Here is a 27,500-nt window from a genome sequence, read left to right as displayed (position 1 = left end):
ACTCTCAAAAGTAACAATAAAATTCCTTGAGGAATATGTTAGATGAAATTGTTCTTACTTTACAGGTATTGTAAATCTCTATTTTAAGGAATATTTATTATTCTGTACGAAATTTTCATTTTTTTCATTTGGATACGGCACACTTTAATATTGTGGTTAATTCCGAAAAACAGTTTCGTTCCTAATGTTGAGATTAGATATTCTCGATATATTTCCAATAAAGAGAATATCTAAAGTGTATTTCGTTCCAGGGCAGTGCGTGGAAGTGTTTGTCTTTCAGGAAGATGGAGTTCCTAACGAAGTGGACGCCGTTGTTCTGCAGTTGACAAAAATGAACCTCAGCGTCAAACCACAGCCAGGTATTCCATCTAGTTTTAGAGCCATTGCTTGTGCAATACTGATGGTATGGTATAGTTTTCTTATTCTGCAGAAATTATCAGGGACCGGATATACATAGGATGTTCCTCTTTTAAATTTATATTCCCGGTACCTTAGTACTGCAACCAGAGCACACTTTTTTCAAGATTTACTTCCAATTTGTTTTTCCAGGGGACTTTACGAAACACTCCTTCTGAGTCAGTTAATATGTGTACTCTGTTTGCAGTGTTGAGAAAAGATAAACAGTTTGAAGGGAAAATCATACAACTTGGTTGGGAGAGCTTTGTGTATCTTGACTATATCTAAACGTCCGAAGAATAAATCGTCAGAATGGGCATGTGAATGCTCATTCTCTCTCTCTCTCTCTCTCTCTCTCTCTCTCTCTCTCTCTCTCTCTCTCTCTCTCTCTCTCTCTCTCTCTCTCTCTCTCTCTCTCTCTCTCCCTTCCCCCTCTCTCTTTCTCCCTTCCCCCTCTCTCTCTCTCCCTCCCCCCTCTCTCCCCCTCCCCCCTCTCTCTCTCTTCCCCCTCTCTCTCTTCCTTCCCCCTCTCTCTCTCCCTTCCCCTCCCCTCTCTCTCTCTCTCTCTCTATCTATCTATCTACCTATCTCTCCATCTCCCCCTTCCCCCCTCTCTCTCTTCCTTCCTCCCTCTCTCTCTCTCCCTCCCCCCCTCTCTCTCTCCCTCCCCCCCCTCTCCCCCCCTCTCTCTCTCTCTCTCTCTCTCTCTCTCTCTCTCTCTCTCTGTATCAAACATTTGCCGTTTCTGCATTCATTCTAAAATAAGGGCCAATCTGTAATTAAACAACAAATGTATGAATACCTAATATTCGTTCTATTTTTTTTTTCCTGGTTTTTAGAAACCCTTTGTGTATCTGTGTGTGTGTGTGTGCGCGTGAGCGTGCGTGTGTGTGTGAGTGTGTGTGTGTGTGTGTGTGTGTGTATGTGTGTGTGTGTATCTGTGTGTGTGTGTGTGAGGAAGCTAATGCTTACTTACCCGCTCCCCAACTCCTATAATTTGGCCCTGGAAATATTTCATCATCATTTATGTGGAGCATACGCTGGGAGGCGCGTCGCTTCGCCCACATTCCGACGCCATTCCTCACGTTTTCCCCCCGATGCTGTCAACTTTCCCATTCAAAACATGAGTCTTGCGAGCGTTCTCCTTATCTCCTCAACCAAAAGGTTATCTTTTTTTTCGGAGATAACCTTGTAAGTGGGATCATCGTCAGGGAAGCGTGCTACGTGTCCATATAGCCGTAGTTGAAGTTCATGAATTATGCTTGTAAAAAGCCTTGACTGAGCCTCATGGAGTAATCAGAGGATTTATACAAAATCATTCTATCAATACTCCCATGATTCTTTAAAGCTACATGTTACCAAATACGTCAAGACGACTCTTTAAGTCAGTATCTGGTGGTAATCTCTTACAACCGCATAGTAATACACAGACAAAAAACAAATTGAAAAGTTCGGTACTTAATCTTCCTGCATGGATAACGACAACCTCATATACTCGTACTCTGGTTGAACAAGTTGATATAATCATGGGGAATTCCATTTTTTTTTTTTTTTCCAAGAACCCCCTGATACGACGCATCACTGCCATGCATTACACTGCCTAAGTTTGTTAACTTTAGAAAACCACATGCATAAACAGATTGTGTGTGTGTGTGTGTGTGTGTGTGTTTTATTATTAGTTAATCGGCTGATAATTGCTAATGTATTTCCGGTTTCCTTTCCTATGAGGTAAAACTACTATAGCAATGTACTATGATTTAGGAAAGTTTCCTGTTATTAGGTATATAGTTGAGTTTATCTACGATGACCTTCTTTCCCTGATATGGTTACTTATCCAGATTTTTTTTTTTCTAGATCGAACGTTATTTCTTCACATGTATATTTTGGTACTTTACTATAATTTTCAGATTAATTCACTGACTGAACTGTAATATCTGAGGATTAAAGCATTTGGTAAAATAATTCTTCATTATTTTTTTACTGTCTTTTGTATGTAATAATGTCTCCATTTCTGCATTTTATAGAAATAAAATTATGCCTCCCAGGAGCGCCCAAAGTAGTACCTGAGATGGCCATACACGATGCAAAGGGGCTCAATGTTCAAGGGTGGTGGGAAGGCGAGTGGGGAGATCCTTGTTTGCTGGGGATGTTTCTCATAATAGAGGTTCACTGCAGGGGCCCATTTTGGGTCTATAGACCCACAATGAACCCAAGTCTAGAGAGCCAGCTTGCCCCTACTGCTTCCTTAATACAAGCCTGCGCTCGGACTGTTTAATACTTTTACTTTTACGAATAATTTATTCTATAAGAACCATGCTTTTCTTCCTTTTCTCTTGTTGATTGTCATTTTATTGATTATCTTGTCTAGTTGAGCTTCCTCTATTTCATTCCTCATAGTTTTAATCTGCATAGCTTTTGTTCTTTTCATAAAACACTTGCTACTTTGGAATATTTACATTCTCTAATGTTTTCTGTATTCCCTACTTTCTCAACAAATTACCCGATGGTATATAATAGAGTATGTGCATGAAAGGGAGTGGGTAAGGGATGGGGGGGGGGGGTTAGGGAGTATGTGCGAATGATATTTGACGCAGCCTGAAAGGATTTCTCCCCGTTTTCTCTTTTTCTGCATGAGGGGACGGAGAGGTGTGTGTGTGGGGGGGGTCCCCAATTAAATGAAGCGGCCTTGCTGTGGATGTGCTGTGTCTTGCTACATTGGTTCTGGCCCAGGGCAGTGGGCGAGATGCAGAGATGACCCGTCATCCCGGAGGTGCCAAGATAAGAGGGAGGGAGGGGGTGGAGGGGAATGGAGTGTGTGGGATGAAATGGGTGGGAGTGGTTTTATGCCTTTGATTTTGGCTACCTCCCTTGTAAGGGGGAAAAGCCCTTGGTATATGTATATATGTATGTATGTATGCACAATTCCAAACCTCGATCCTGTCGTCAATATCTTTTGGAGCTTTAAATCTATTTGAAAATCTAATCTGATTTTATTTCTTGATATACTTTTTCTTAGAAAGGCTTATTTTATTGAAGAGTGAAATTTGCCACTAGTCTGCTAGTTTGGATGGTTCTAAGTGTTCCGAACAGGTTTATCTAAACCATACCTGCTTACTTCACGACAGCACAACCTCCTAAAAAGAATTGTCGCATTTTTTCTTGTGTTTTTCCACACCCAACTTAAGAATGCAAAAACAAAATATTACAAATACTTCAACAGTCCTTTTGGAGAAAACAGTAAAACAATTATTTTCGTATGCTATACAGTTCTTTCAAAACAGAAAATAATGGTTTCAATGTTAATTCATTCCGAATATGATTCAAAGAATAAGACATCATTTGAAAAAAAAATACTTGAATTAAGTTAACATGTTAGGAAGTTGTCTGCTCTTGATCCTGCTACTTTTCAGTTGTAACTAGACTATGTTTCAGCAAGTCCGAGAAAAATGTTAAACTCATTTTATGGTAACACCTCCAGCCAATCAACCAGAACTGCTACCATAAAAGGGGTCTTACTTATATCAAAACCACCGAAATACAGTGGAAACGTCTCCCAGCCTCGTCTTTACGAAGAACCTGCTAATATTGATGATTGATTTTATGTCAGTGGTTGATCCAGAGTGGGAAGGCGTCCCCTACCTCAGGTCTCTGACACTCTGCTACCGAACCTACATCTTCTACTTCCGCGGAAAGACTAGTCCTGTCAGTTACGCCGTTAGTACTAAGTACACCAACGAGATATACTCAGGTAAGTTACTTAGTGTACTTATCTATGATGCTCTCTCTCTTTCTCTCTCTCTCTATTTATATTTGTGTGTGTGTTTGTTTTATTTGTTTACCTGATTGTATTTTCCTAACTGTAGTATACAGGAGTGGACCAACACTTGTGTGATCCTGCATTTTACTCCTCACTTATACCTAGCACCCAACGTATATTATATAAACATATTCATAAGTACTATATACCAAGTCATATGCATTTAATTTGTTCAAATTCTATGTAGAAATTATCTTCACGAATTTTAAATGGCCTAAAACATACTACCTATATTTACGGAATGAACCGTTATAAACAGCGATGTAATTCAAATCATAAAACCCAGCCGTAGCGAGCTTTTAATCTATTGTCCGCGTGGCGCAAAATGATAACGTGCGGGATTCATGATAACGGTTTCGTTATTTCCTAATACTGTGTATATATATATATATTCTTTTTCTTTTTATATTTTAAGATGTAAGTCCTTGGCAAACTGGCTTCGCACTCTTTTCGTCATTCTTCTCTGCCACGATGACTTCGGAGCAAGACGTTTGGTATCACATCTGCCTCTGGTTCGATTACCCTTCAAGTACCAGAAGGGTTTATGTCCAAGGAGAAGCGATGGCTGAAGAACAGTTTGAGAGTTTACGACCCTTTTATCTCAATGGAACGATAGTTTTAGGTCAGTCTGATCAGTGTTGGACTAACTGTTTAAGCACTTTTAACCCCGTCCATACGATGATGCCTATGCACGCGCCATGAGGCGGGAGTGGGTATATGAGGATTCCTGCGTTGGCATCTTGATTATATTTATTTTGTAGTTGTAGCTGAGTGACCTCATATTCTGTGAACTGGCTTGACCATATTTTCTGTGGTTATTGATATTCAAAGTTAAAAAAAAAACGAGTAATACAGCTGTAACTTTATATTCTATATCGCAAGTATTGGGCATCAACTAATCATCGTACATCAGGCAACTGATGCTGCCCGCGAGAATGTGCCTCGTATTGAAGAGGTTAATAATATTTAGTATTTTAAACCACGTGCGTATCTAAAGAAATTACATACACTAGGTATATAGTTGAGCTAATCTACAAAGAACTTCTTTTCCTGCGTCTTTCAGGAGATCTATCAATAATGTCTTTTTTACTTATAAGTATATCAAACTGTTTAGTAGCGTGTCGGACATCTATACCTGCCATATTGAAGATACGTCATTGTTGAGACACCAGTTTAATGCAGGAGTCACCATACTACTCCCTGTGAGATCGGTTCATCCGGCCCACTGCTACACTGTACATGTATTTTTTTTATTTATATCAAATACATATATATATATATATATATATATATATATATATATATATATATATATATAATATTCACTGTATTGTATTAAACAAAATTGTTATGAAAAAGTACTCGTCATTCTTTCAGATACCTGGCCCGCTGTGAAAAAATAAAAGTTTGGTGACCCTAGTTTAGAGTAACATAAGCTCACCAAATAAGTGTTTTGTGCACTGACGTCATTCACACAGGTCACGACCAAGATAGGAGGTTTTGACTGTCCTTTTGACAGATTAGTATGACATAAACTCATCAAATAAGTGTTTTGTACAATGATGTTCATTCACACAGGTCACGACCAAGATGATTACCCAGGAGGAGGTTTTGACTGGTACCAGAGCTTGAGTGGCAAAATCACACAAGTAAATTTCTGGGGCCGAGCACTCAAAGAGGAAGAAATTCGTGACATCGCCCGCTGTTCCTCGGACTTACAAGGTGACATCGTGAGCTGGGACGAGGCCCCTTGGTTCAAAACGCCTAAAGTCAACAGGGAAGATGTTGCTTTAGAAACTCTTTGTCAGCCAAGAGAAGAACCCTACTTTCTTACTTTTCCGGAAACTCGCACTATTGAGGCATCTAAGTACTTGTGTAATACATTTGGGACTGACGTGGCGGTTCCAGGGGATGATAAACAGAACCAAAGGTTGGCAACAACTGCGGAACAGTTTGCGGAGTCCTGCGGTGCCCGAGGTGCTCTGTGGATTGGTATCCATGACCTCGACACAGAAGGGGAGTGGATCACCTTTCCGGGGAAGGGAAGACCAAGTAAGCCGTGGACCTACTCGTCTTTCCGGAACCAGCAACCAGATGGAGGAATAACCGAGAACTGTGCCATTGTGGAACTGTTGCGAGGTGGCTGGAGTGATTGGAACTGCGGTACTTCTAATTTGTTCTGCGTCGCGTGCATGTCGAAAAAGCCTGTCTCCTTCACATTGCGGGGTTTGTGCGAAGAGAGCAAGTATCAGTATGAGTTTTCCTTTATGGGTTATGTGAACAATAAGCCCTTCTGGCGGGGTCTATACAATTACCAGATCAAGTTCCAAGAACAGAAATGGATACTCGAGGATCTTTACACTAGCACCGAGGTGGCTACTAAGGATGTGCCCGAACCAACGAGTTACCCAATGGGGGTTGGCATGTGGAACGTATTGGTAAGTCTATTACACGGGAACCAAACTAGCGATAACTGAATAAGTCTTATATCAGTAGTTTTATTTTTCAATAACACTAATTTCAATATATTCCCCAGGTGAATAAAACAATTTGTGCGGCGAATGTTGGCGATTCCCACACCTTTTCTCTAACATCATGTGACCACACATTTGAATATACATGTAACGACGGTTCATGTATTTCTTCTGATCGCCGCTGCAACCTTCGTAATGACTGCAGTGATGGTAGTGATGAGGACGGGTGTGAAAACGTAGTTTTGGCACCGGGGTATCGTCCCAACCTTCCCCCACCTCCCACCAACCAAGGACAACAGTCTGCCCCAGTCGGTTTGGCTGTCATCATGGACAGGTGAGTCTGGATGTTTTCAACTTGACCCCTTCTTTTAGATCACCAACCTTGGGCTATTTCTCGTACTCACCATCCCATTTCCACGATGTGGGAAGTGAAAAACCGCTGGTAGGGCAAAGCTCTGTCAGTTGCGGCAAGCCGCTAGGATTTTTTAGGCCGATGTTGGGTCGCCTCCCCGCCTGACAATGGCTGTCGGGAACCAATCTAAAATGCACGCAGCGAGACCGAACTTACGACCACCTGCCCATGTGTTCGATACAGAATGCACTGGGCTACCGCAAGACCCATTGTTTTCTGTACTACATTAAATTATTTCATTCAAAGGTTCAGCAAGATCGATACCCTGAACATGGAAGTCACGCTAGACTTCTCAGTGGTTCTCAGCTGGACAGAGCCGAGGTCCAACTACCTCAACCTTAAGTCTCCTCCAAAGATCAACGTTGTTCAGGTTGGTACTCCATCCTTTCTCATTTGTGTAAGTTAGTCAACTCTTTCATGCTAAATGTTCATACGCTGTACTTGTTTTAACCACAGTTGTACTCCTACTGATGTCAGTATAAGACTAGACATCATAGGTATTTTTGTGCTATGTTAAGGAATTTAAAGTGATTCATCTTGTATAAGAACATAAAAATATAAGAATGGAGGAGACTACAAGAGACCATAAGGCCTGCACTAGGTAGTTCCATGTCCCTTACCGCCTTTCATTCCTATCCATCTTCTCTTAAAACAACTAACAGTTTCAGGGCTAACTACACGGTTACTAAGTCTATTCCATTTGTTAACCACTTTGTTGGCAAACCAGCTCTTGCCTATATCCTAATTAAATATAAGTTTGTCCAATTTAGATCCAGCCCTACCCTGCTACACAATATGTCCCCTTTTTAATTTTGATCAGAGCAATCTTTTTCCATATAAAACAAGTGCCAAAATATTATATCACCGATGAAACAACATAATAGCCTTTTTACAGTGCTCTAGGAGCAAACAAACACTTTAATATACTTTAATGTCCTACGGTTTAGGTGTCATGAAATAAAATGCATGCAACCAGCAACTGAATATTTCTGTTGTGGTGCATTGAAATTCAAATGGTTTTACCATATTTTCTAGGAAATTCTACTTGTCATCAGACCTATATTTTTGTTTTGTATTTTTTTTCAAGATTACTGTGTCACAAATACTTTCATTGCTTTTCAACCCCTTTCCATAATGGCGGACACCAGAGGTGCGGTAGACCAGTGTCGCATATATTTGCTAGGACTTAATCAGTGTGGTCGAACTGATTATACTGATTTCAGTCTTCATTCACAACCATTCCAACATATGAAAAAATATCACATGCAATTCTCATCATACATAAGGATGTGTATCCCCCAAATTAGCCTTGGTGTTAACACCAAAACTAAAACACAAGACAAGACAAGATAAGAGAAGAGAAGACGAGTCACAATATTGCGCCGATGCTATGAAGTCATAGAGGTGGTAAAAGAGATTTAAGGCAGATCAGGGATAGTCAACGTTAAACGTGATCCTCAATCTCAAATCATGAAAAAATCTGCGTAACTGTGGTCAGTAGGGACGTCACTAAATTCCTTAAGATATCAAATGCATAAAACATGCTGTCAATACCTTATACGGGGAATCATTGTAGTAAGTAAGCATATGTACGTACTTTTGATTGTTTTGTTTCTACGTGGTAAATATTACATAACGTCTAGACCTGTTGTGCTTCCTTAGTGTGCATTTACTGTATGTAGTAAAAACATTTGTGAAATGATTATGAGGTTACCAGGGACAGGTTTCCCTTACCGATTCTCATCTTTATGGACTTTGGGAAAATATGATTACATTCGAGCCTCCAGCGTAATTTTTGCTTTCACTCGCCCAGGTTCGTGATGGCAAATCTGTTTGGCGGCCCTCGATGAATTTCCCCTCAGGAAATGACATCCTCAGAGTTCGCCTTGAGACTTTCACCATCATAAGGAAAGGATCGCCCATAGCTGATGACCTTTCGCGTCCTTTGCAAGGTAAGTACAGTATTCAGTCCCTTTTTCACAGAGAGTAAAAACCCTGTCACACATACACGACTCGAGTTCGTTTGAGCAGAAACGACTTTGGTTACAATATTTTATTTTTCGAATCTCCAAATGTCAAATCACATTTGCGTCATATATGGAGAAGCTGAATGACGAATATTAGACATATTGTTAGATTGTCCTTAGGGAAGTCTAGAAGACTGTAAGCGAAGTCGTCTTCCAGTTTTTCAAATTCACATTTGACGACCATCGTGATAGTGTGATGGGGGCTTAAAAGAGCAGATTACACGAAAGGTGAACGAAGATGTCTGTGATGGACGAAAATCCCCCAGAAACCTTCAGATTTTTTTTTCTTTTGTATGTAATGTGATCTAGAACTGTAAATATTACTAAATTAATAAATTTACCTTACTGCCAACATTTGTCGTCTCTTTGCAAAGATCGAATATTAAAGGGCATTCATCAGAATGATAAAATCATAACAGTGCCCTGAAGACCAAAAATCTCTTCATTAGTAACAATAAGAAAACTATTTTTTTTTACTGTCAGATATTATCATTGTAAATCGTTTAACGCTATTAAACTATTTCTCCAACTCCTATTGTTACAAGCTACCTTATTGTTACTTTTTCGCAAGTTACACTTTTACATGCATACATATTATACCAAGGGCTTTTTCCCCCTTACAAGAGAGGTAGCCAAATTCAAAGGCACAATTCCACTCCCACCCATTTCATCCCCACATACTCCACTCCCATTCACCCTCCTCCCTCCCTCTTTTCTATGCTCCTCCTGGATGACGGGTCATCGCTGTATCTTGCCCATTGCTTTGGGTCCGAAGCAATGTAGAAAGACACAGCGCATCCACAGCAAGGCTGCTTCATTTAATCGGCGACCCCCCCCCATCCCCGTCCCCTCATGCAGAAAAAGAGAAGACGAGGAGAAATCCCTTCGGGCTGCGTCAAAATATTATCCACACATACTTTCTCAACACCCCCCCCTTCCACGCATCACAGCATTATTCATGCACAACCATTCTCCATTCACCTTTATCTTCTGTCTTTTCCTTTCCTTCCTCAACATACGTTCCCCTCTTTCCCAATGCCCCTTTTACCCCACCCATCCATTTCATCCTTGGTTACCCCTTCATGTTCTCTCCCTCCTCCTCTGCCTTCCACATCTCTTTTACTAGTCTTTCTTCACTCATTCTTTCAATGTGTCCAAACTATCCCAATGTTTTTTCATCAACCCTATCTCCCAACTCCCTTTTCACCAGCGCTCTCCTCCTCACCTCCTGCTTTCTTACTCTATCCATCCTAGTAACCCCTACCATACTTCTCAGGCATTTCATATCAAACATTTTAAACTCTTCCTCTCTTCCTCTCTTATGTTCTATGTTTCTGCATCATACAGTGCTGTTGGCACAAACACGCCCTCATACAATCTTCTCTTGGCATCCATTCCCAAATGTTTATTTCTGATTGTAGTTTTTAATCCCCCAAGGCATTTACTTGTTTCTCTCTATTAACATTCTACCTCCAGTCTCTTTCCTGCCACATTCACCCCCAAGTATATAAAGCTATCCACTTCCTCCAGTCTCTCTCCCTTAATACTCACTTCCAATTTGCTGCCATCCTCTCCCCTTGTACATCTCATCACACTTATCTTCAAATTCCTTCTTTCATACACCTTTCCAAACTCTGTCACTAACATCCTTAATCCCTCTTCTGAGTCTGCTACAAGTGCAGTGTCGTCAGCAAACAACAATGGCTTGTATTCCAGTTTTATCCATTTTCTTTAATCATCTCCAATTTTCCCCATTACCCTTGCATTTACCTCTCGCACCATCCCATCCATGCATAAATTGAACAGCCAAGGCGATATGACACATCCCTGACGAAGTCCTACCTTTACCTCAAACACTCACTCTCTCTATTTCTAATTGTAACACAGGCTCTACTACTCTCATAAAAACTCTTGACTGCTCTCAACAACTTTCTTCCTACCCCATACATCTGCAATACCTCCCACAGTACCTTCCTGTCTGCCCCAAAAACATCCTTAACTTTTCCTAAAGCTTTCTCACATATCTGCCTTACCACAAAAATTTGATCCACGCAACCCTTACCTCCCTTAAACCCACACTGTTCTTCACCAATTACTACCTCTGTTCCTCTCCTAATTCTCTCAGTCAAAACCGTCCCATAAGCCTTTCCAACTGCACTCAGTAAACTGATCCCTCTGAAACTACTACACTCACACTTGTCCTTTTATCCCTTGCAAAGTGGAACTATATATGCACTCCCCCAGTCTTTTGGCACTCTACCCTATTTTAAACAAAAGTCAACCTCACCAGCCAATCCACCATCAATGGAACTCCCTTTTTAGACACTCCGTATGACAACCATCCAACTCAGGTGCTTTACCTGCTCTCATCATTTTAATAACTATTTTTAAATCGTCTTTCCTTATTTCTCCTCCATTTTCTTTATTCATCACGGTTATTTTCTTAGCGCCTCCCACTGCAACTATCTTTCCCTCCCTATCCTTCTTCACATTTAACAACTCCCTAAAATACTCTGCCCATCTTCCTCTTACAGCTGCCTCTTCCATTATTATGTCTCCATCTGTACTTTTTACCTTTTCTTCTCTACTTGATTCACCTCCCCTTACTTTGTTAATTTTCCTCCAAAATATATTTTTATTACCTTATCTTTTTATCATACTCTTACCCCATTCTGTATCTCTCCTCTTTGCCTCCTTTATCTTATGCTTTACTTCTCTTTTCTTAGTACCTCCCATATGATTCTCACGTCCTATTTTGCAATTAATCTGTGAATGCTCGTTTCTTCTCTTCTTCAATTTTCTTTGTTTCATCACTCCACCACTTACTACCCTTCCCTTTATTTCCTCTAGTCCTCCTTGTTCCACACACCATCTTTGCACACCTTGTGACTCCCTCCTTGAAACATCCCCATTCCTCCTCCACTCCTAGTTCTACTCTATCCTTCACTCCCTCCCACTCTTCTCTCAGCTTCTTCTTGTACTCCTTCTCCTTTTCTTTCTCATTTAAGCAGTTTACTTTAAGCACCTCCCTACCTTCTGTCCTTTTCTTCTTTTTCCATCTATCATCCATTCTCAACCTACCTTCCAGCAAAAAGAAAAAAAATATATAGAGATGACTCTTAATATTTCTATCATGATAAACCAGGGAAGGAGTTCCCTTCGATGTACACTTTTTGCAAGACTGACAATTATGTTCCTTCTTTGAGACAAGAATGAGTATGTATGGATGCATGTGAACATTTACATAAATGAAATGACAAACTCTACTAACGGGACTCAAACCTTTAGCTGTGCGATTCCTACCACAAAGCAAGGACGTTACCGTTGTTCCACTGTGATCGTATACAAGGATGGATCTGAAACTTGACCTTATAATTTACCAATGACACTTGCATAGTACAATACGATTATGATCTTAATTTAATTGGGTCTCTCTTTAGAAGACCCATCCAACAAGGCTAGGACGTTACCGTTCTTCCACGCTGACTATATTAAAGGGTAGTTCTGGAACTTGACCTAATCATTCCCCAATGACACTCGCATGGTACAGTACGGGATCTTAATTCCATCGAGTCTTTCTTCAGGAAAGCCATCTGACAAGTAATTAAATTAACATCTTTTCAGATCAAGTATTTCGAGGAGAGGATGGAACTTTCAACCTGGTGTGGAAGATTTCGATGCCCTTTTCGTGCAACATGCAACTTCTATATTATCCATTCGACGTGCAGGTGAATCTAAGATTGGTGACCAAATCAGTATCCGTAAATGGCATGGACTTAGTAATCTCAGAGCCACACTGTTGATTTGAAATATCACAATAAGTTGTAGCATAAGAACATATGAATGGTAGAGACTGCAAGAGACCATAAGGCCTACGCTAGGCATTTCCAAGACCCTTACATCTCACCACCTTTCATCACTACCCATAGAGTTATCTCATCTTCTCTTAAAACAACCAGTTCTTTCAGCGCTCACGACATGGTCATTAAGTCTATTCCACTGAGAGACCGAAAGAGAGCAAGTTGGGTGTGAGAGCAGAATAGAATGAAAGATATTGTGGAGGAGGTGAAAGGAAGTGGAATTGGGCAGGTAAGTTAGTGCGAACGACTGGTGATCGATGGGGCAAGTGTGTTACTGAATGGACACCGCGAGATGGGAAGCGTGGAAGAGGGAGACCAGACAGAAGGTGGAGAGACGAGATCGAGAAGTTTGCAGGAGTGACGTGGCAGAGGATGGCACGGTCGTATGATTCATGGAATGCTATAAAGGAGGCCTTTGTTCAGCAGTGGACTCAGGATGGCTGATTTGATTGATTGATTGATTTGCTATTACTGTTAGTAAACCAGTTCTTGCCTATTTCCTTCTTGAACCTAAATTTGTCCAAATAAAGTAGCTGATTGGTGCTCTTCCCATTCAGGTGTGTCAGATCCCTGTCGTCATGTCGTCGGCTTCAGTAGAGTACCTTCACTTCAACAACTTGGTGGTGGCCTACTTAGGCGAACGCATGTTAACCGAAGTTGAGGTAGGGATCCCATCCCGTAACTCAACTGTCAATCACAAGACGTAGTTTGAGTTGTGTTTGTGTAATAATGATAATAATTCATGATAATAATAATAATGATAATAATAATAATAATAATAATGATAATAATTCATGATAATAATAATAATGATAATAATAATAATAATAATTGGTTTATTGAGTTGACAGTGATACCGTGATACACTAATAATGCACAATTTAAGTCAATTTTAGGACTAGACCAAATTGAGTTAATAATGTACATTATGGACGGAATGGTGTGTGTGTGTGTATGAGACTGTGTGACGTAAGGCTGTCATACCAACAATTAGACAGAGACGACAATTCTCTGCCCCAGGTGGGGGAAATGTCGATCACTTCGAGACTCAATACGACCCAATCGACAGCCGACGTTCGAGTAGAACTGAAGCGTCGTTACGCATTTCACCTGACGTCGACCTACCTCCCAACCGTCCTTCTCATCATTGTGGGATATGGCACGCTCTACATCAGACTTGCTATGCTTCAGGTCAGTTAAGAAATAAAATTTCTGAAACTATTATTCATCCATTACAAAGAGGGAAATGGTCTGCATATGACCAAATTCCATACCGAAAGGTAAGTACAACAGTTTGTTACTTCCTCTGAAGAGAATGGCGGGGAATATTACATGTACAGTATGTCCGTTTGTTTCTGCATGATTGTAATCTCCTGGGTAAGACATATTAAGTAAAGACCTACATTGAAATGTGGATTTACTTTTTTGTGTAAGCTTTCGCTGCAGTCTAATGTTTCGAAATGCTACATTTGAAGTTTGATTGAAGTTTCTGAAGAGATGGCCGTCACCTTTGCTTTCTGCGCTTGGACTGTGGGGGCAAATAACAGTCACTATTGGGAATCGGAAAGAGGTGCGGATTTCGAACGAACAACGAAGCAAATGCGAGACCAGTATACTTTTAGAGCTTTAGTAGCGCTGAACATTATTACATGTGATTTTTTAAAGTTTAGTTAAGTACAAAACTTATAAAACAAAAAAGTATTAAGTTACTTTTGAAATTATCGTTGATTATTTTCTTAAAAAAATAGTTGCGTTTTGTCATTACATAAACTTAACAGTTGCAGCCTGATTTTCAAAGAAAATTCTTGTGACAATGATTGGCTGACGTAACCGATGTCTACGTGTTTAAACTAATGTTTTTGTTGGGCTCTCTCTAACACTCCTACAATAAAAAGCTTGTAATAATTTTGTAGGGTGTCTTCGTTTCTGATGTACAGATGTACAACTTTTATATCTACCAAAAGAAACGTCATGTAAGGATGGATCTTTTATTATTACGACGTCTCGCTTGTTACAGCTAGATCAAATGCATGACCTTGATAGCGCTGTATGAAACGAAACTCGTACTAATAAAGGTTGTCTCCACATGGAGTTGACACGGTGGAAAGCCTATGAGTGACAGATCAGTTAGAAATTATGAGGACTTTAAAGTCAAGTGAAAACCAAGATGGGTAGATTAGCTTCAGCATTAGTAAAGGGAAAAATACACGCAACTGTAGCTCCACTTGTAGATCTTACAGTAGTCTTGATACATATATACTTTGAAGTGTCATAGAATAATTAACTTATTTGAAATTCAGCAATTGGTCCTGTGACTTCTGTAGTAAACATGAGAGTGAGAAGATCATTCATGTTATTATAAAATAGATCAGTAATGAGTTTCACAAGACTGATTTCTGGTAATTAGAATGAAATTGCTAAGCTTTCAAATTAATTAAGAAATAGGGATGGAAATGTACAATTAATTCTATTATACTTCCTCAACAGAGCATAGCACTAACGGTTCTTATGTGGTATTTTATTCTTGGTAAATTATCCCTTGGTGAATATCATCTTAAAATCCTTAACAGTACTTAATGTTATGATCTTCTTTTGTTTGTATTTTGAATCTGTCGTTATAGATACCAAACTCTATAGTGCAAAATGAAAGACGATTTATCAGCCCATATTTCAATTACAAAGGATTACAAAGGCGGGGCATGCCGACAGGAGACCTTTTGGTCCATATCTAGGTCGGATGCGAAAAAAAATCATAATAATAAATCAATAAATAAAAACTATGATAATGTAAATAACAAATAAAATACATAAATAAATGCATAGGTATAGTTAGATAATAAACGAACAGGTAAATAGTAAATAATAATGAATTGACATATAACTAATAGTAAATTAAAATCAAAACAGACAAATGATAACAAAACAAAAACAAATAATATGAAATAAATTATAATCATTACAGCATCTTGCTTAGGTGTTTATCTAAATGATTCTTAAAGCTTCGAACTGAACTACATTGCACTGCCTGTGCAGGAAGTTTATTTCATTCATTAACTACACGGTTGGCGAAGTTGTTTATACCTACTTCCAAATTTAATCTATTTCCGGACAGTTTGAGACCATTGTTTCTTGTCTGGTTCTCATTCTATGTGAAAATTTTGTCACTTTTGATGTTGTCAATTCCCTTTAGAATTTTAAAGACCTGTATCAAATCACCTCTGAGTCTACGCTTTTTTAGGAAAAACAGATTCATATGTTTTAGTCGATTTTCGAATGATTTATTCTTTATATTTGGAATCAGTTTTGTGGCTCGCCGTTGTACTTTTTCCAGTCTGTCAATGTCTTTAATGAGATTCGGTGACCATACGGAAACAGCATATTCCAAATGTGGACGAACTAACGATTTATATAGCTTGTTAATGAGTGATGGACTTTTGAAATCAAAAGATCGCGCAATCAGTCCCAGAATCTTATTTGCTTTCTCAGAGGCTGAAATACACTGCTTGGATGATTTGAGATCGTTACTGATAATTGCGCCTCGGTCTTTTTCACTATCCACTTTTGTTAACGAATTTCCAAATAACTTGTAATCGTACTTACTGTTATTTTTACCTATGTGCATTACCTTGCATTTACTTGTGTTATATTTCATTAGCCACTTTTCAGACCATTGCTGTAATTTATCTAAATCTTCTTGAATATCTAATTGATTTAAGTGATCATTTGCCATTCCGCACAATTAGTGTTAGGTGATCATATAATGTTTACTTTGGTGACAAAACTTTGAATCATGTACATATTGTTTTGATACCCTTCAAAAGATATGAAACTGACGTCAATGAATTTTTTCAGGTCCGATCCATTATGGCTCTGACCACGCTACTTGTCTTGACTTCATTGTATACACAGACGGCAGCAACCCTTCCTAAGACATCATACTTGAAGGCAATAGATGTGTGGCTTCTGTATTGTATTACCATCCTTGTACTCATCATCATAGCGCACATCTTCACGGACTACATAGATGATGTTCAGCTACATGTGAACAAGGTTCATGTACATACCAGCAGCGTAATTTTCATGTATACTAGTGGTTCCCAGCCCCATGAAGGTAGCGACTCAAATGAGGTTCGCGAGGATGTTTCTGAGGGTCATTGGATGGTATTGAAAATAATAATAATGATAATAATAATAATAATGATAATAATAATAATAATGATAATAATATGAATAAATAAAGGCAAATTTTCAAAATACTCTTAAAGGAAAGTACAACTGAGTAATATTCCAGTGGTGCATTTTTTCTTTGATATTAACAAAAGTAGCTTAGTTGTAATGATAAAGCATTGGTATTCGATACTTCATACGAGTACAAACGCTCCTCATCATACGAACCAAGGTCTAAGTAAACAGGTCTAATCGCTGGAGTAGTTCTGCGCAGCTTCTGACGTCATTTAGATGCGTCCATTTTCTCTTTGTGATACATTGAAGAAAACTGTGAAACGCCAAGGATGACAGGAACTATAATATTTTATATATTATATATATATATTATATATCATATATATTATATATTCATATATATAGACAGGAACTATAATATTTTATATATATTATATATATATATTTTATATAATATTTGTCAGAATATAAATAATTGAGTGGAGCGGTGCGAGCGAAGGCGACGTCATTTTCGAACGACGGACCAACTTCAACTGACAGCTATAGGACCCGCTAACCCCACTTTGAACATCCAAGTGACGTTCACGGGCTCGCTGCGCCAACTCCCTCGAAATTCGGTCGGAAGTGGTTAGACCTTATATTCTTAGATCTTGATACGAACGAGTTACGTTCCGGAAGGTCGTTCGTAACTCGAAATATTCGTGAGTCGTTATTCAACATAATTTTAAAGGTACTCAAATCTACATGCATAATTATGATATATAGTCAAAACATGTTTTCTTTCCCTAAAACACATTACTAATGGTACATAAAACAAAAATTAAATGTAATACTAATATTCAGTTTTGGATTTTTACCTTTGAAACTATTAATAGAGGATTGAGGTTCGTCTTCAAAGTTCGTAAGTCGAACGTTCGTAACTCGTATGTTCGTAAGTAGAGGAGCGTTTGTATTCGCGTCCAATATTAGTTCGCCGAGCAGACAGCGAGGAGTCTAATTGACGAACTATTCCCTGACACTTACTCTGAACCGCTATGTCGGAGAATTCAGTATAACGTGAGTATAGCGAAAAATATATAAAGTATATTTTTAATAAAAAATATATTTTTTTTTTGTCCCAATATTTTCTTCATAGTGTGGGACTTAGCAATATAAATCAAATCCATAAAGCTAAAACTAAATGTACACACATTTTGGTGCGTCAGGCCAGGCCAAGCTTTAAGATTTAACCTTTAGATTTAAGGTCGCGCCCGAAAAAAAAGGTTGGGAATCACTGATGTATACCTTACGTTAACCATGAAAAAAGATATATATATTTTATAGATATGATAACCCTTGATGCTTACTTTGCACTCTTTTTCCTCAGGTTTCACCTATTGGTTCAGACAGAACCTTGAAAACATCTTTTCAGGGATGGTTTGGCAACCAGCCAATTGCCAACATGACAATCACTATCATGCGTGTTATCGTACCTCTTTCCTTCATCATCTTCAACGCCGTCTATTGGAGCTTCGTCAGGGGCGCGATATAAGACAGATTTGACTGAAGTCCGAGAAGTCCACCCAGGCAAAGGAGGCACTGCTCTATCTTATCAATATATGTATGTAGACTTAGTAACAATGTAGTGACCGCGGAAACAAAGGGTTGTTGAAAATGAGATAACTATTACAAAGGATTACAAAGGCGGAGCATGCCGACAGGAGACCTTTTGATCCATATCTAGGTCGGATGCAAAAAAAAAAAAAAAATCATATTAATAATAAATTAAAACTATAATAATGTAAAAATAACAAATAAAATACATAAATAAATGCATAGGTATAGTTGAATAACAAACAAAAAGGTAAATAGTAAATGATTATAAATTGACATATAACTAATAATAAATGAAAATCAGACAGACAAATTATAACAAAACAAAAACAAATAATATAACATAAATTATAATCATTACAGCATCTTACTTAGGTATTTATCTAAATACCTATATATGGATAGGGGTGACAGGTGGTAAAGGATATGGAACTGCCGAGTGTGGGCCCTATGGTCTCTTGCAGTCTCCTCCATTCTTATGTCCTTATGTAAACTGTTTCATTTTATATCTTTTGTAGCCTGAGAATAATAATAATAATAAAATAATAATAACAATCTCCATGAAAGCATCATTATGAAATAAAGTAGTAACAGAAATGAATGGGGGACTATGAAAATAAAGATACATTGATTTGGTATAAGATCAGTCACTAGAAATACATTTACTTTAACATTTGTGCCTATATGTGTCTATGGACATTTGCACACCTAATTTGCGAATTACGGTGCACTTCTTTGTGATTTTTGGACTCTCGTGTAAAGGTGGCAGCATAATAGGCATTTCTCACTAGCATGTTACTCGCTTTTGCTATTTGCTTTGTTAGCAAACTCTTGCGTATCCGTCACACAGGGAATATTTTACTGGTGACATTTTGGCTAGCGGCTAACAAAAACATAAAGCTTCCCGCCAAATTATGTTTAATGCTTGAATAAGTGTATAGTGACAATCAAAGATAGAAAATGAAAAAATAAAATATAAACAATCATATGCATGTTCAAATCTATTTATATCTTATATATAAAATCCAGAAATTGTGGTTCATTTGAACACACAAGTGAGCATCAAACTTGCTGTTGGTTCTTCCCAGCATGCTATTCCCATTTCCCAACAGCAAGAGTCAGTAGCATGCTACTCACTTTGGATCGCAAAAGTCAAAGCAAGTAGCAAAAACAATATGACTAGACTTTCTCCAATCTTCATGAAATAAGTGATAAATCATTGTACTCGTAAAAACATTGTTTTCACATCACCTACTTACAGAATATTATTTGTGCACATTTACGAAGCTTGAAGGTAGTCATAGGTTTTTACAATTTCATTTCATAAGAGTATCTTCGTCGACCTAGAAAATATAAACTAGAAAAAAACCCACTAGGCTAATTTAGAGCACATACACACACACACACACACGCACACACACACACATACACACACAAACACATACACATACACACACAAACACATACACATACACACACACACATATATATATATATATATATATATTTATGCATCACGAAATTTTCCTTTTTCTAAAAAATATTCAACCTTAGTTTTAGAAGATGTATGCAAAAACTTCATTAAAAGCAGAGGTATGTAAATATCTGTTTATGCAAAATATACATCGTGATTCACCCTACATCTCTTATTATCCTATTGACATGACACAAACCATCAATCATACTAACAAATGGTCCATTAATCATAATGGTATCACACACACACACACACATAACTCGTGGCGCAGTGGTTAGAGTTCTCGTCTGCCACTACGGCGGTCCGGGTTCGAATCCCGCCCAGGGCTGAAATAATTTCAGTATCGCTGTGCTGCGAGTTGTTACTCCAACTCTCGTGGGCGGGGAGTTGGGAGTGTGTGTGTGCGTGTAAGGTCACAACATTAACCATAGATCGGTCATACGAGCTCTGAGCTCTCATCCGGGAGGTTAATAACTGTCGATCATGAGTCCAACACGTGATCCAAGACCATGGTGAATCACACACACACACACACCCAACGTCAGCTGGTTCGGTGAGTGTGTCGCCCCGTGACGATCGTTCTCTCCCCGTCAGCACGAGAAGCGTCTCTTGGTGTATACACCCTTTGTGAACAAAAGGTCTACAACAGTGGTTCTTAACCTGTTTCAGTTCCCGTATCCATTGATTACCTCAAAAAATGTTCTCGTACTCCCATCAAATATAAATACAATGCAAACATATGAAAAGGATTAGTAATACAAACCTTGCTCAGAAATTATTAGATATATTCAATTACTGAACAAAGATATTTTTTTCATTTCAAATTAGAAATGTCAATTAGTAGGATACAATGAATGCACATTATGCTTTCTCATGGTAAATATGCAGTGCCATTGTGCTGGCTATCATGTCTCGTGCTCCCCCCCCCCCCGGGTTCATGGTTTCGTATTTCTTTTGGGTACAGGTTCTCCACGTTAAGAACCTTTGGTCTACAGCCTCGACGGTGTTCTTTGTCGCTTTAGAACAGGGGTGGTCAACCCTCATGAATGTGGGTGCCAAAACCAGCCAAATCTTTAATACAAAAGGTTTTCGCATGCAAACGGAGTAAGATTATAGGCCTACATACGAATACGGTCCCCCTCCATTCACTTCCTAGGCCCTCAGTCCACTAACCAGTGAGGTATGCAGTCACCAATGGTCATATAAAAGAAGTTTGGGATTTATTAGTTATGTGTTTCACAGTGAGCTCTAGGTTTCGCTTGCACGCGTGCCAAGAATTCCCCACGCCTGTTCTAGAAGCTAGATTGTCAAGGGCACCGCGTATTGAACGGAGTGTTGCATCTTCGGGTTTGGCCCGTAGGTTTAATATGACCACTGAGGCCCCGTGAAGTGGTCCTGCACGGGGCCATTCGAGTATTATTCTCTTTGTTACATATATATTTAGCCATTCAATTATTTATGAATGTATTTATCCATCAATCAATTAATATGTATATATATATATATATATATATATATATATATATATATGTGTGTGTGTGTGTGTGTGTGTGTGTGTGTGTGTGTGTGTGTGTGTGTGTGTGTGTGTGTGTGTGTGTGTATGTGTGTGCGTGTGTGTGTGATTCACCATGGTCTTGGATCACCTGTTGGACTCGCGATCGACAGCTATTTCCCTCCCGTAGGAGAGCTCAGAGCTCCCATGTGACCGATCTATGGGTAATGCTGTGACTTTACACGGACACACACACCCATCTCCCCGCCCACGAGAGTTGGAGTAATGACCCGCAGCGCAGCGATACTGAAATTATTTCAGCCCTGGGCCGGACTCAAACCCGGACCGCAGTAGTGGCAGTCAGGAAATCTACCACTGCGTCACGAGTCGTGTGTGTGTGTGATTCACCATGGTCTTGGACCACGTGTTGGACTCGTGATCGACAGTTATTAACCTCCCGGATGAGAGCTCAGAGCTCGTATGACCGATCTATGGGTAGTACTGTGACCTTACACGCACACACACACCCAACTCCCCGCCCACGAGTTGAAGTAACACCCCGCAGCACAGCAATACTGAAATTATTTCAGCCCTGGGTGGTAGACGAACACGGACTGTCGCAGTGGTAGATATGAATTCTACCAACCGCACCACGAATTGTGGATGTTTGTGTATGTGTGTTTGTGAAGTTGATTATTTAAACAACTAAACTATTCGCCAGAATAAAGCAAGGTCGCCATCGAATCGAACGACCTAATTAAAAATGACCTTAACCTCCGCTCCCTTAAGGATACTACGACCCTCTGTATATAAACTAAAGAGTTCCTTGGAATACTCTAGGGACTTTGAGTGTGAGCTCTTTTCCACACTGAATAAAATTCTCTGGTGTTGACTTGAACAAGAGGAAGGTCCCGCGGTAGAGACTGAGCCCTGGGGCATATGACTATGACGCATGCGCACTACTGAAGTTCAGTTACCTAAAATTTTGTTCACTGGTGAATGTGCACAAGTTTAAAAAAGTCAAACTGACTGTATACAAATCATTCATGGATAATATTCTCTCATGATTCCATAACATTGAGTTAAACTGACCACCAATGGTCTAAAGTAATGTGAAATGGATTCAAATGAAGTTATTCAACCTAAAAAGATTGAGAACTACAATGCGCCACATCATAGTGACCACCCTCAAGGTTTGTACAATGTTGTCAAATGTTTGTTTATGCTGACCCACAACGTACGTAGGACAGTCGAGTTAAGATGTTTGATTTTCCTTGTCGTTGATTGTCATGTAACTCTTGTATATATATTTTTATGCTCCTGTACTTCTCCGGAACACTACATATGTGATTACAAATGTTTAATGTTTTGTATGGTTTTATATGGTAGAATCGGAACAGTGTATAATTCTTGTTTGATTGTATAAGCGAAGTTTAGGAATAATTATTATTAAAGTATAACAAGCTAGATTTCATGCTAACTTGTATGTATGAGGGGTAGCTGATGAAAATTGCAATTAATAAAACAAAGGATAGCAACGACATGACTAAGGTCGAGTAGTACTTAATCTGGCCGCTACAAAACAATGGCGCTGTACGAGGTAGGTAATCCATATATACGCGAGCGATTTTAAAGAGACTGCAGTCGTCAGACAGCTCAGCTGACGAGAAGAATGCAAACAAAAAAAGCGGCGCCAAGAGCTTAAATGTAGAACAGTGTAGTGGGAAATTTCACTTGTGTCACTTAACTATTCGTCGTAGACATGGAATTACGAGAAAGTTTTGGTTATAAAAAAAATGGAACATGCAGTGTGACTTTGAATTCAAATGGCATTTGCGTAAAAGATAACAAAGGATACACTAAAGATTATCTAAAGGCAAAAGATATCGTTGGATGCTCCTGGGTTAAAAGTAAACATGAACATAACCCTCACACGTATTTGATAGTTAAGGAATACAGAATAAAAGAATCAACATGCTCAAAACCCAAACGGAAAAGAAGATGTGTTAAGTTCGAGACTTTACATGATACATACAACGAGAACGAAGCAGTTGTGGAGAGGTGGCGGGTGGCAATTCGGCACATAGTACAGCAAACTACCAACGTTTTAAGTGAGACTATACACTATTTTTTATTTACAGTTTAATAGTTTGTAGGCTGATGCTTTAGACTAGGATACATATTTCAACCTCTGTTACAATAGTAATTTTAAGCAAAGAAACAGGATTACTGTAACGAAGAAAGTTTCATATTTTCGCTGGTCTGGTGATTTATACTGGAGATGGTAATGTTATGCTTATCAAAAGAGATTGGGGGATATTAGGTATAAATATGTTATACTGACAACCTGCTAGCATTCACTTCCTTCCTGTGATAAATATTGAGGTATTAACGAAAAACATGTAGGTTATTTAAAGTCATATTTGCACTTGACAAACATACACCTACCATCCCTTCCTAAGTTACAGTGATATCCTTTGAGCTTAATAAACTTGTCCCACATTAGCCATAATAGAATTAGTGTATGCTATTATAGGGGTTACAGAAATATTACTTAAGTGTTGTTATTATAAGTTATGATAATAACTGAGCTCAGCAACTGCAGAATGACTACTAAGAACACTCAGATTTACTTCCAACAAACTTGAATGGCTAAAAGAAAGTAGAGTGGCAGGTTCATCTCAGAGAGCTTCAATGTCATCACTCACATTAGACAACCTTGAATCAAGGAAAGATTCAATAGTGAAATTGAATGGCCAACTTCCATTGGACAAGAGCCTGAAAAATCTGGGCCATGATTTTAATACTTTCATTTCCTTCATTACATGTGTGGAACCAAACAGTGAAAATAATCAAGAAAATAAACATACTAAAATCAGTAAAAAGCATAGGTTTTGGTCAGCAGGAAGAAACTAATTAGATAAACAGTGGCATCTTATAAATTGTACAGAACAAATCATTAAAAACAATAACAAGATGTTCCGAAACCAACCTGCTTATTTTCTTCTTGATTTTCGCTGTTGAGTCCTAGATCTTCATGTGGGGGCTGAAGGATGTATACCAGTATCTAAAGTAAGCCCATAATCTTATTTCTTTTCTTTTTTTTATTTATCTAATTTTTTTTCCAAATGGAAGGGTTTAGCCATGGTTTTCCTAGTGGATGTTTCTTTATTCAGTATTACAGATAATTTTCAAAAGGAGGCCTCCATTCTATTTTTCTTATATAGGCATTATCTTAGTCGTAAGTTTGAGTGGTCTTAGCAGTATTTTACAGTAGCTTTGCTGGGTTGTCATCAAGTCTGCATAGGTGAGTGTTTTGATATTATGTTCTGGATTTGGTGTGGGAAGATCATTTGTGAAAAGGCTAATGAAGATGAAAGTATTGCTTCTTGGGGACTCTACTCTACAGTTATTTGGTTGTTTTTTGGATAATGTGCAATATCTACCAGCTTTGTTAATTACTTCTTGTCTTGAATGGCTATAATTTGATGGGAGCTTCATCAAATGCCCCATGTACAATTATTGTCACCATGACTGTTTTTTTCTGGTGGTGCATTCTTGTTTAACCCCTATGATTTGTGAGAAGTGTGCTGGTGGAGTGGCCCTTCTTGAATCTGTATTACTTTATTCTTGCTTGGGTGTGTGGATGTAACAAACTCCAAGAACAAGAAACTAACCTACGGTACTCCAACTTACCACAAACCTAGTTTGATATCCCCCAGTTTAATTTCTTCAGATATGGTTCCATTCTATAGGTACTAGGACTAGAGTAAAAGAGAGAAAAGATTACAAATTCCTTAATCAAATATGGAGTCTGCTCAATTAGCACAGGTCCACTCATTTCATGCTTCAGCTGATAATTGGACCTTTGTGGAACCTGTAACACCATTGATAAGGTGAGGAGCGTATGCCAGGAAGCATGCAGCTGTGGCTGAAGCTGTCACCTTTGCTCCATGTGCTTGGACTGTTGGCAGGTAGCAGGCTCTGCTGGGAATTGGAAAGATGTGTAGGATTCAAACCCATAACTAAATGAGAGGCCAGTGTACTTCCAATTATGACACTAGTGCAGTTGCTGTGAAATCATGTTAACCCAACTTACATGTGTCTGGGACATTCAGATTTACTTGTGGAGAACATTAAATTCTTTAATCGTCAGGTTATTATATTTATTTGCACAGAATATCACACTGTTGCTAGTAAAGGTGAAAATGTGCCTGATTTTGCTTTCAGTTTGTTGCTTCAAACAGTAAAAGCTGTTTGAAATTGTCCAAACTCCCAATTAGGCTTAATCCCAACCTTGCTGAGGGTGACCAGATGGGGACAGGTCTGTTATCAGAGAGGAAATTTAAAGATTGTGAAAAAGAAAAACCTGTCATAATTAGGGGCCTTGACACACAATCAATAGTTTGTGTAGGTGCTACCTTAGGTCCTGTGAGCAGGCACATTATAGGGACCCAGGTAACCTTAACAGATCTTGCATGCATAAACAGAGAATTTTTTTTTTATTAGGCTATAATCATGGATGACAATGATAGGATGAACCTGTTAGTGAGTGGAAACAAGCTGAGAGGCAGGCAATATAGTCATCTACATGAGATGAGTCCTGACATACAATCACAGGAAGGAATTGTATGCTAGGTGTGTTGAACATGGAGCAATACACAATGCTACTACAGCACAGCCAGGTGCCAAGACATCTGTTGTACACCCTGGTGCAGATAATCCATCTTTCCATGCCCCTTGCCACCAGTGCATGTACTAACCATACACAAACAATGCTCTGACTGTCACATTAAACCAGTTCTCATGGGCAGTGATAAAATTCAACCACTTAAAAATGGGGTTCTGTAATTAAGGATAAGGTACATATAATTTCTAACTTTTCAAAAGAAAATCATGTAGATGTAATTAGTGTATGTAAGTCATGGATGTTGTCAAAAAATCCCAGTTAATTTGCATCAGGAACTATAGCATATCTTGTACCAACACTTAAGACAATACCCATAAACATGGAGTGTGCATATATATGAAGAGGCCTACTAACTGTACAGATGTTGGTACTGATTGTGATAATGTCTGTGCAATCTATTTTTTAACTTTACTTGTATATTATTGTACTATATCCTACTCCTTCCAACAATAATGATAATAGTATTGTACCTCTCTACTTCCTTTCAAACTTTTTTTCTTGCTGAAGAGGTGTTAATCCTTGGTTACTTCAACCTACCCCTCATTAGCTGGCAGTCTATTCCTCTACAAATTTTGCAATACTCTGGACCTCATTCTCTCATCAGAGGCTGCCAGAGTGGGAAATGTTGAGCGTGCAATTCCCTTATCTCATTGTAGGCTTTGTCCGATATTAATACAATATTGTTTTCGAAATGGTGTTGAAATGTTAGGCTTCTCCCATCCAAAGCAATCTTGGCATTACCAAATACAATAAGATAGATTATCATGACTAAGAATTTGAATTCCAAGGCCTATCAGTTGATGCTATATACTTGGCTAAAATGCACTGTTGTCCTTTGAATTGATCAGTACATGCCATTTGTGCCTACAGATATTCAGGTACTTATGGTAGACACTTGTGAGGAATCCCAGTGCAGTGTCATGAGTGAACAATTTCATCATTTTATTCACCCCCAAATAAATTATCAAAACATGGTAAGAATGAGCGAAGAAAGACTAGTAAAAGAGGTAGGGAAGGCAGATGTGGAGGGAGTGAACATGAGGGGGGCGTCCTAGGATGAAATGGATGGATGGGGTGAAA

At 38.8% G+C, this 27,500-nt stretch overlaps 3 protein-coding genes across 4 annotated transcripts in view; all 3 read left to right on the top strand.

The window, feature by feature from the left end:
• LOC143034226 (uncharacterized) overlaps window positions 1–7,980 on the top strand; it is an 8,648-nt gene extending 668 nt beyond the window's left edge. Inside the window, exons 2-9 of the mRNA XM_076200164.1 lie at window positions 66–70; window positions 174–359; window positions 4,004–4,144; window positions 4,629–4,835; window positions 5,792–6,651; window positions 6,750–7,021; window positions 7,346–7,469; window positions 7,870–7,980. Coding sequence (XP_076056279.1) covers window positions 66–70; window positions 174–359; window positions 4,004–4,144; window positions 4,629–4,835; window positions 5,792–6,651; window positions 6,750–7,021; window positions 7,346–7,469; window positions 7,870–7,980 — 1,906 coding nt within the window. The remainder of the gene's footprint in view (window positions 1–65; window positions 71–173; window positions 360–4,003; window positions 4,145–4,628; window positions 4,836–5,791; window positions 6,652–6,749; window positions 7,022–7,345; window positions 7,470–7,869) is intronic.
• A 938-nt stretch (window positions 7,981–8,918) lies between these two features.
• Window positions 8,919–19,059, top strand: LOC143034145 (glutamate-gated chloride channel alpha-like). The gene is made up of 6 exons (XM_076200091.1): window positions 8,919–9,051; window positions 12,751–12,854; window positions 13,544–13,648; window positions 14,007–14,177; window positions 16,839–17,036; window positions 18,535–19,059. The coding sequence occupies exons 1-6, from the start codon at window positions 8,946–8,948 to the stop codon at window positions 18,697–18,699; spliced, it is 849 nt and encodes a 282-aa protein (XP_076056206.1). The 5' UTR covers window positions 8,919–8,945; the 3' UTR covers window positions 18,700–19,059.
• A 3,663-nt stretch (window positions 19,060–22,722) lies between these two features.
• The window catches only part of LOC143034379 (sphingosine kinase 1-like), a 62,365-nt gene continuing 57,587 nt past the window's right edge, over window positions 22,723–27,500 (top strand). Inside the window, exon 1 of one of the 2 annotated variants that reach the window (XM_076200343.1) lies at window positions 22,723–22,923. In XM_076200343.1, coding sequence (XP_076056458.1) covers window positions 22,848–22,923 — 76 coding nt within the window. In that variant the 5' untranslated portion in view covers window positions 22,723–22,847. Of the gene's footprint in view, window positions 22,924–23,362; window positions 23,842–27,500 lie in introns of those variants that run through there. The other variant, XM_076200342.1, reaches the window with a different exon arrangement.

Source organism: Oratosquilla oratoria, chromosome 17 (assembly GCF_046742065.1).
Source record: "Oratosquilla oratoria isolate Oo_2021 chromosome 17, ASM4674206v1, whole genome shotgun sequence".
Classification (NCBI taxonomy): domain Eukaryota; kingdom Metazoa; phylum Arthropoda; class Malacostraca; order Stomatopoda; family Squillidae; genus Oratosquilla; species Oratosquilla oratoria.
Note: the sequence above shows the minus strand (reverse complement) of the source record. Positions and strands in the feature narration are given on the sequence as shown.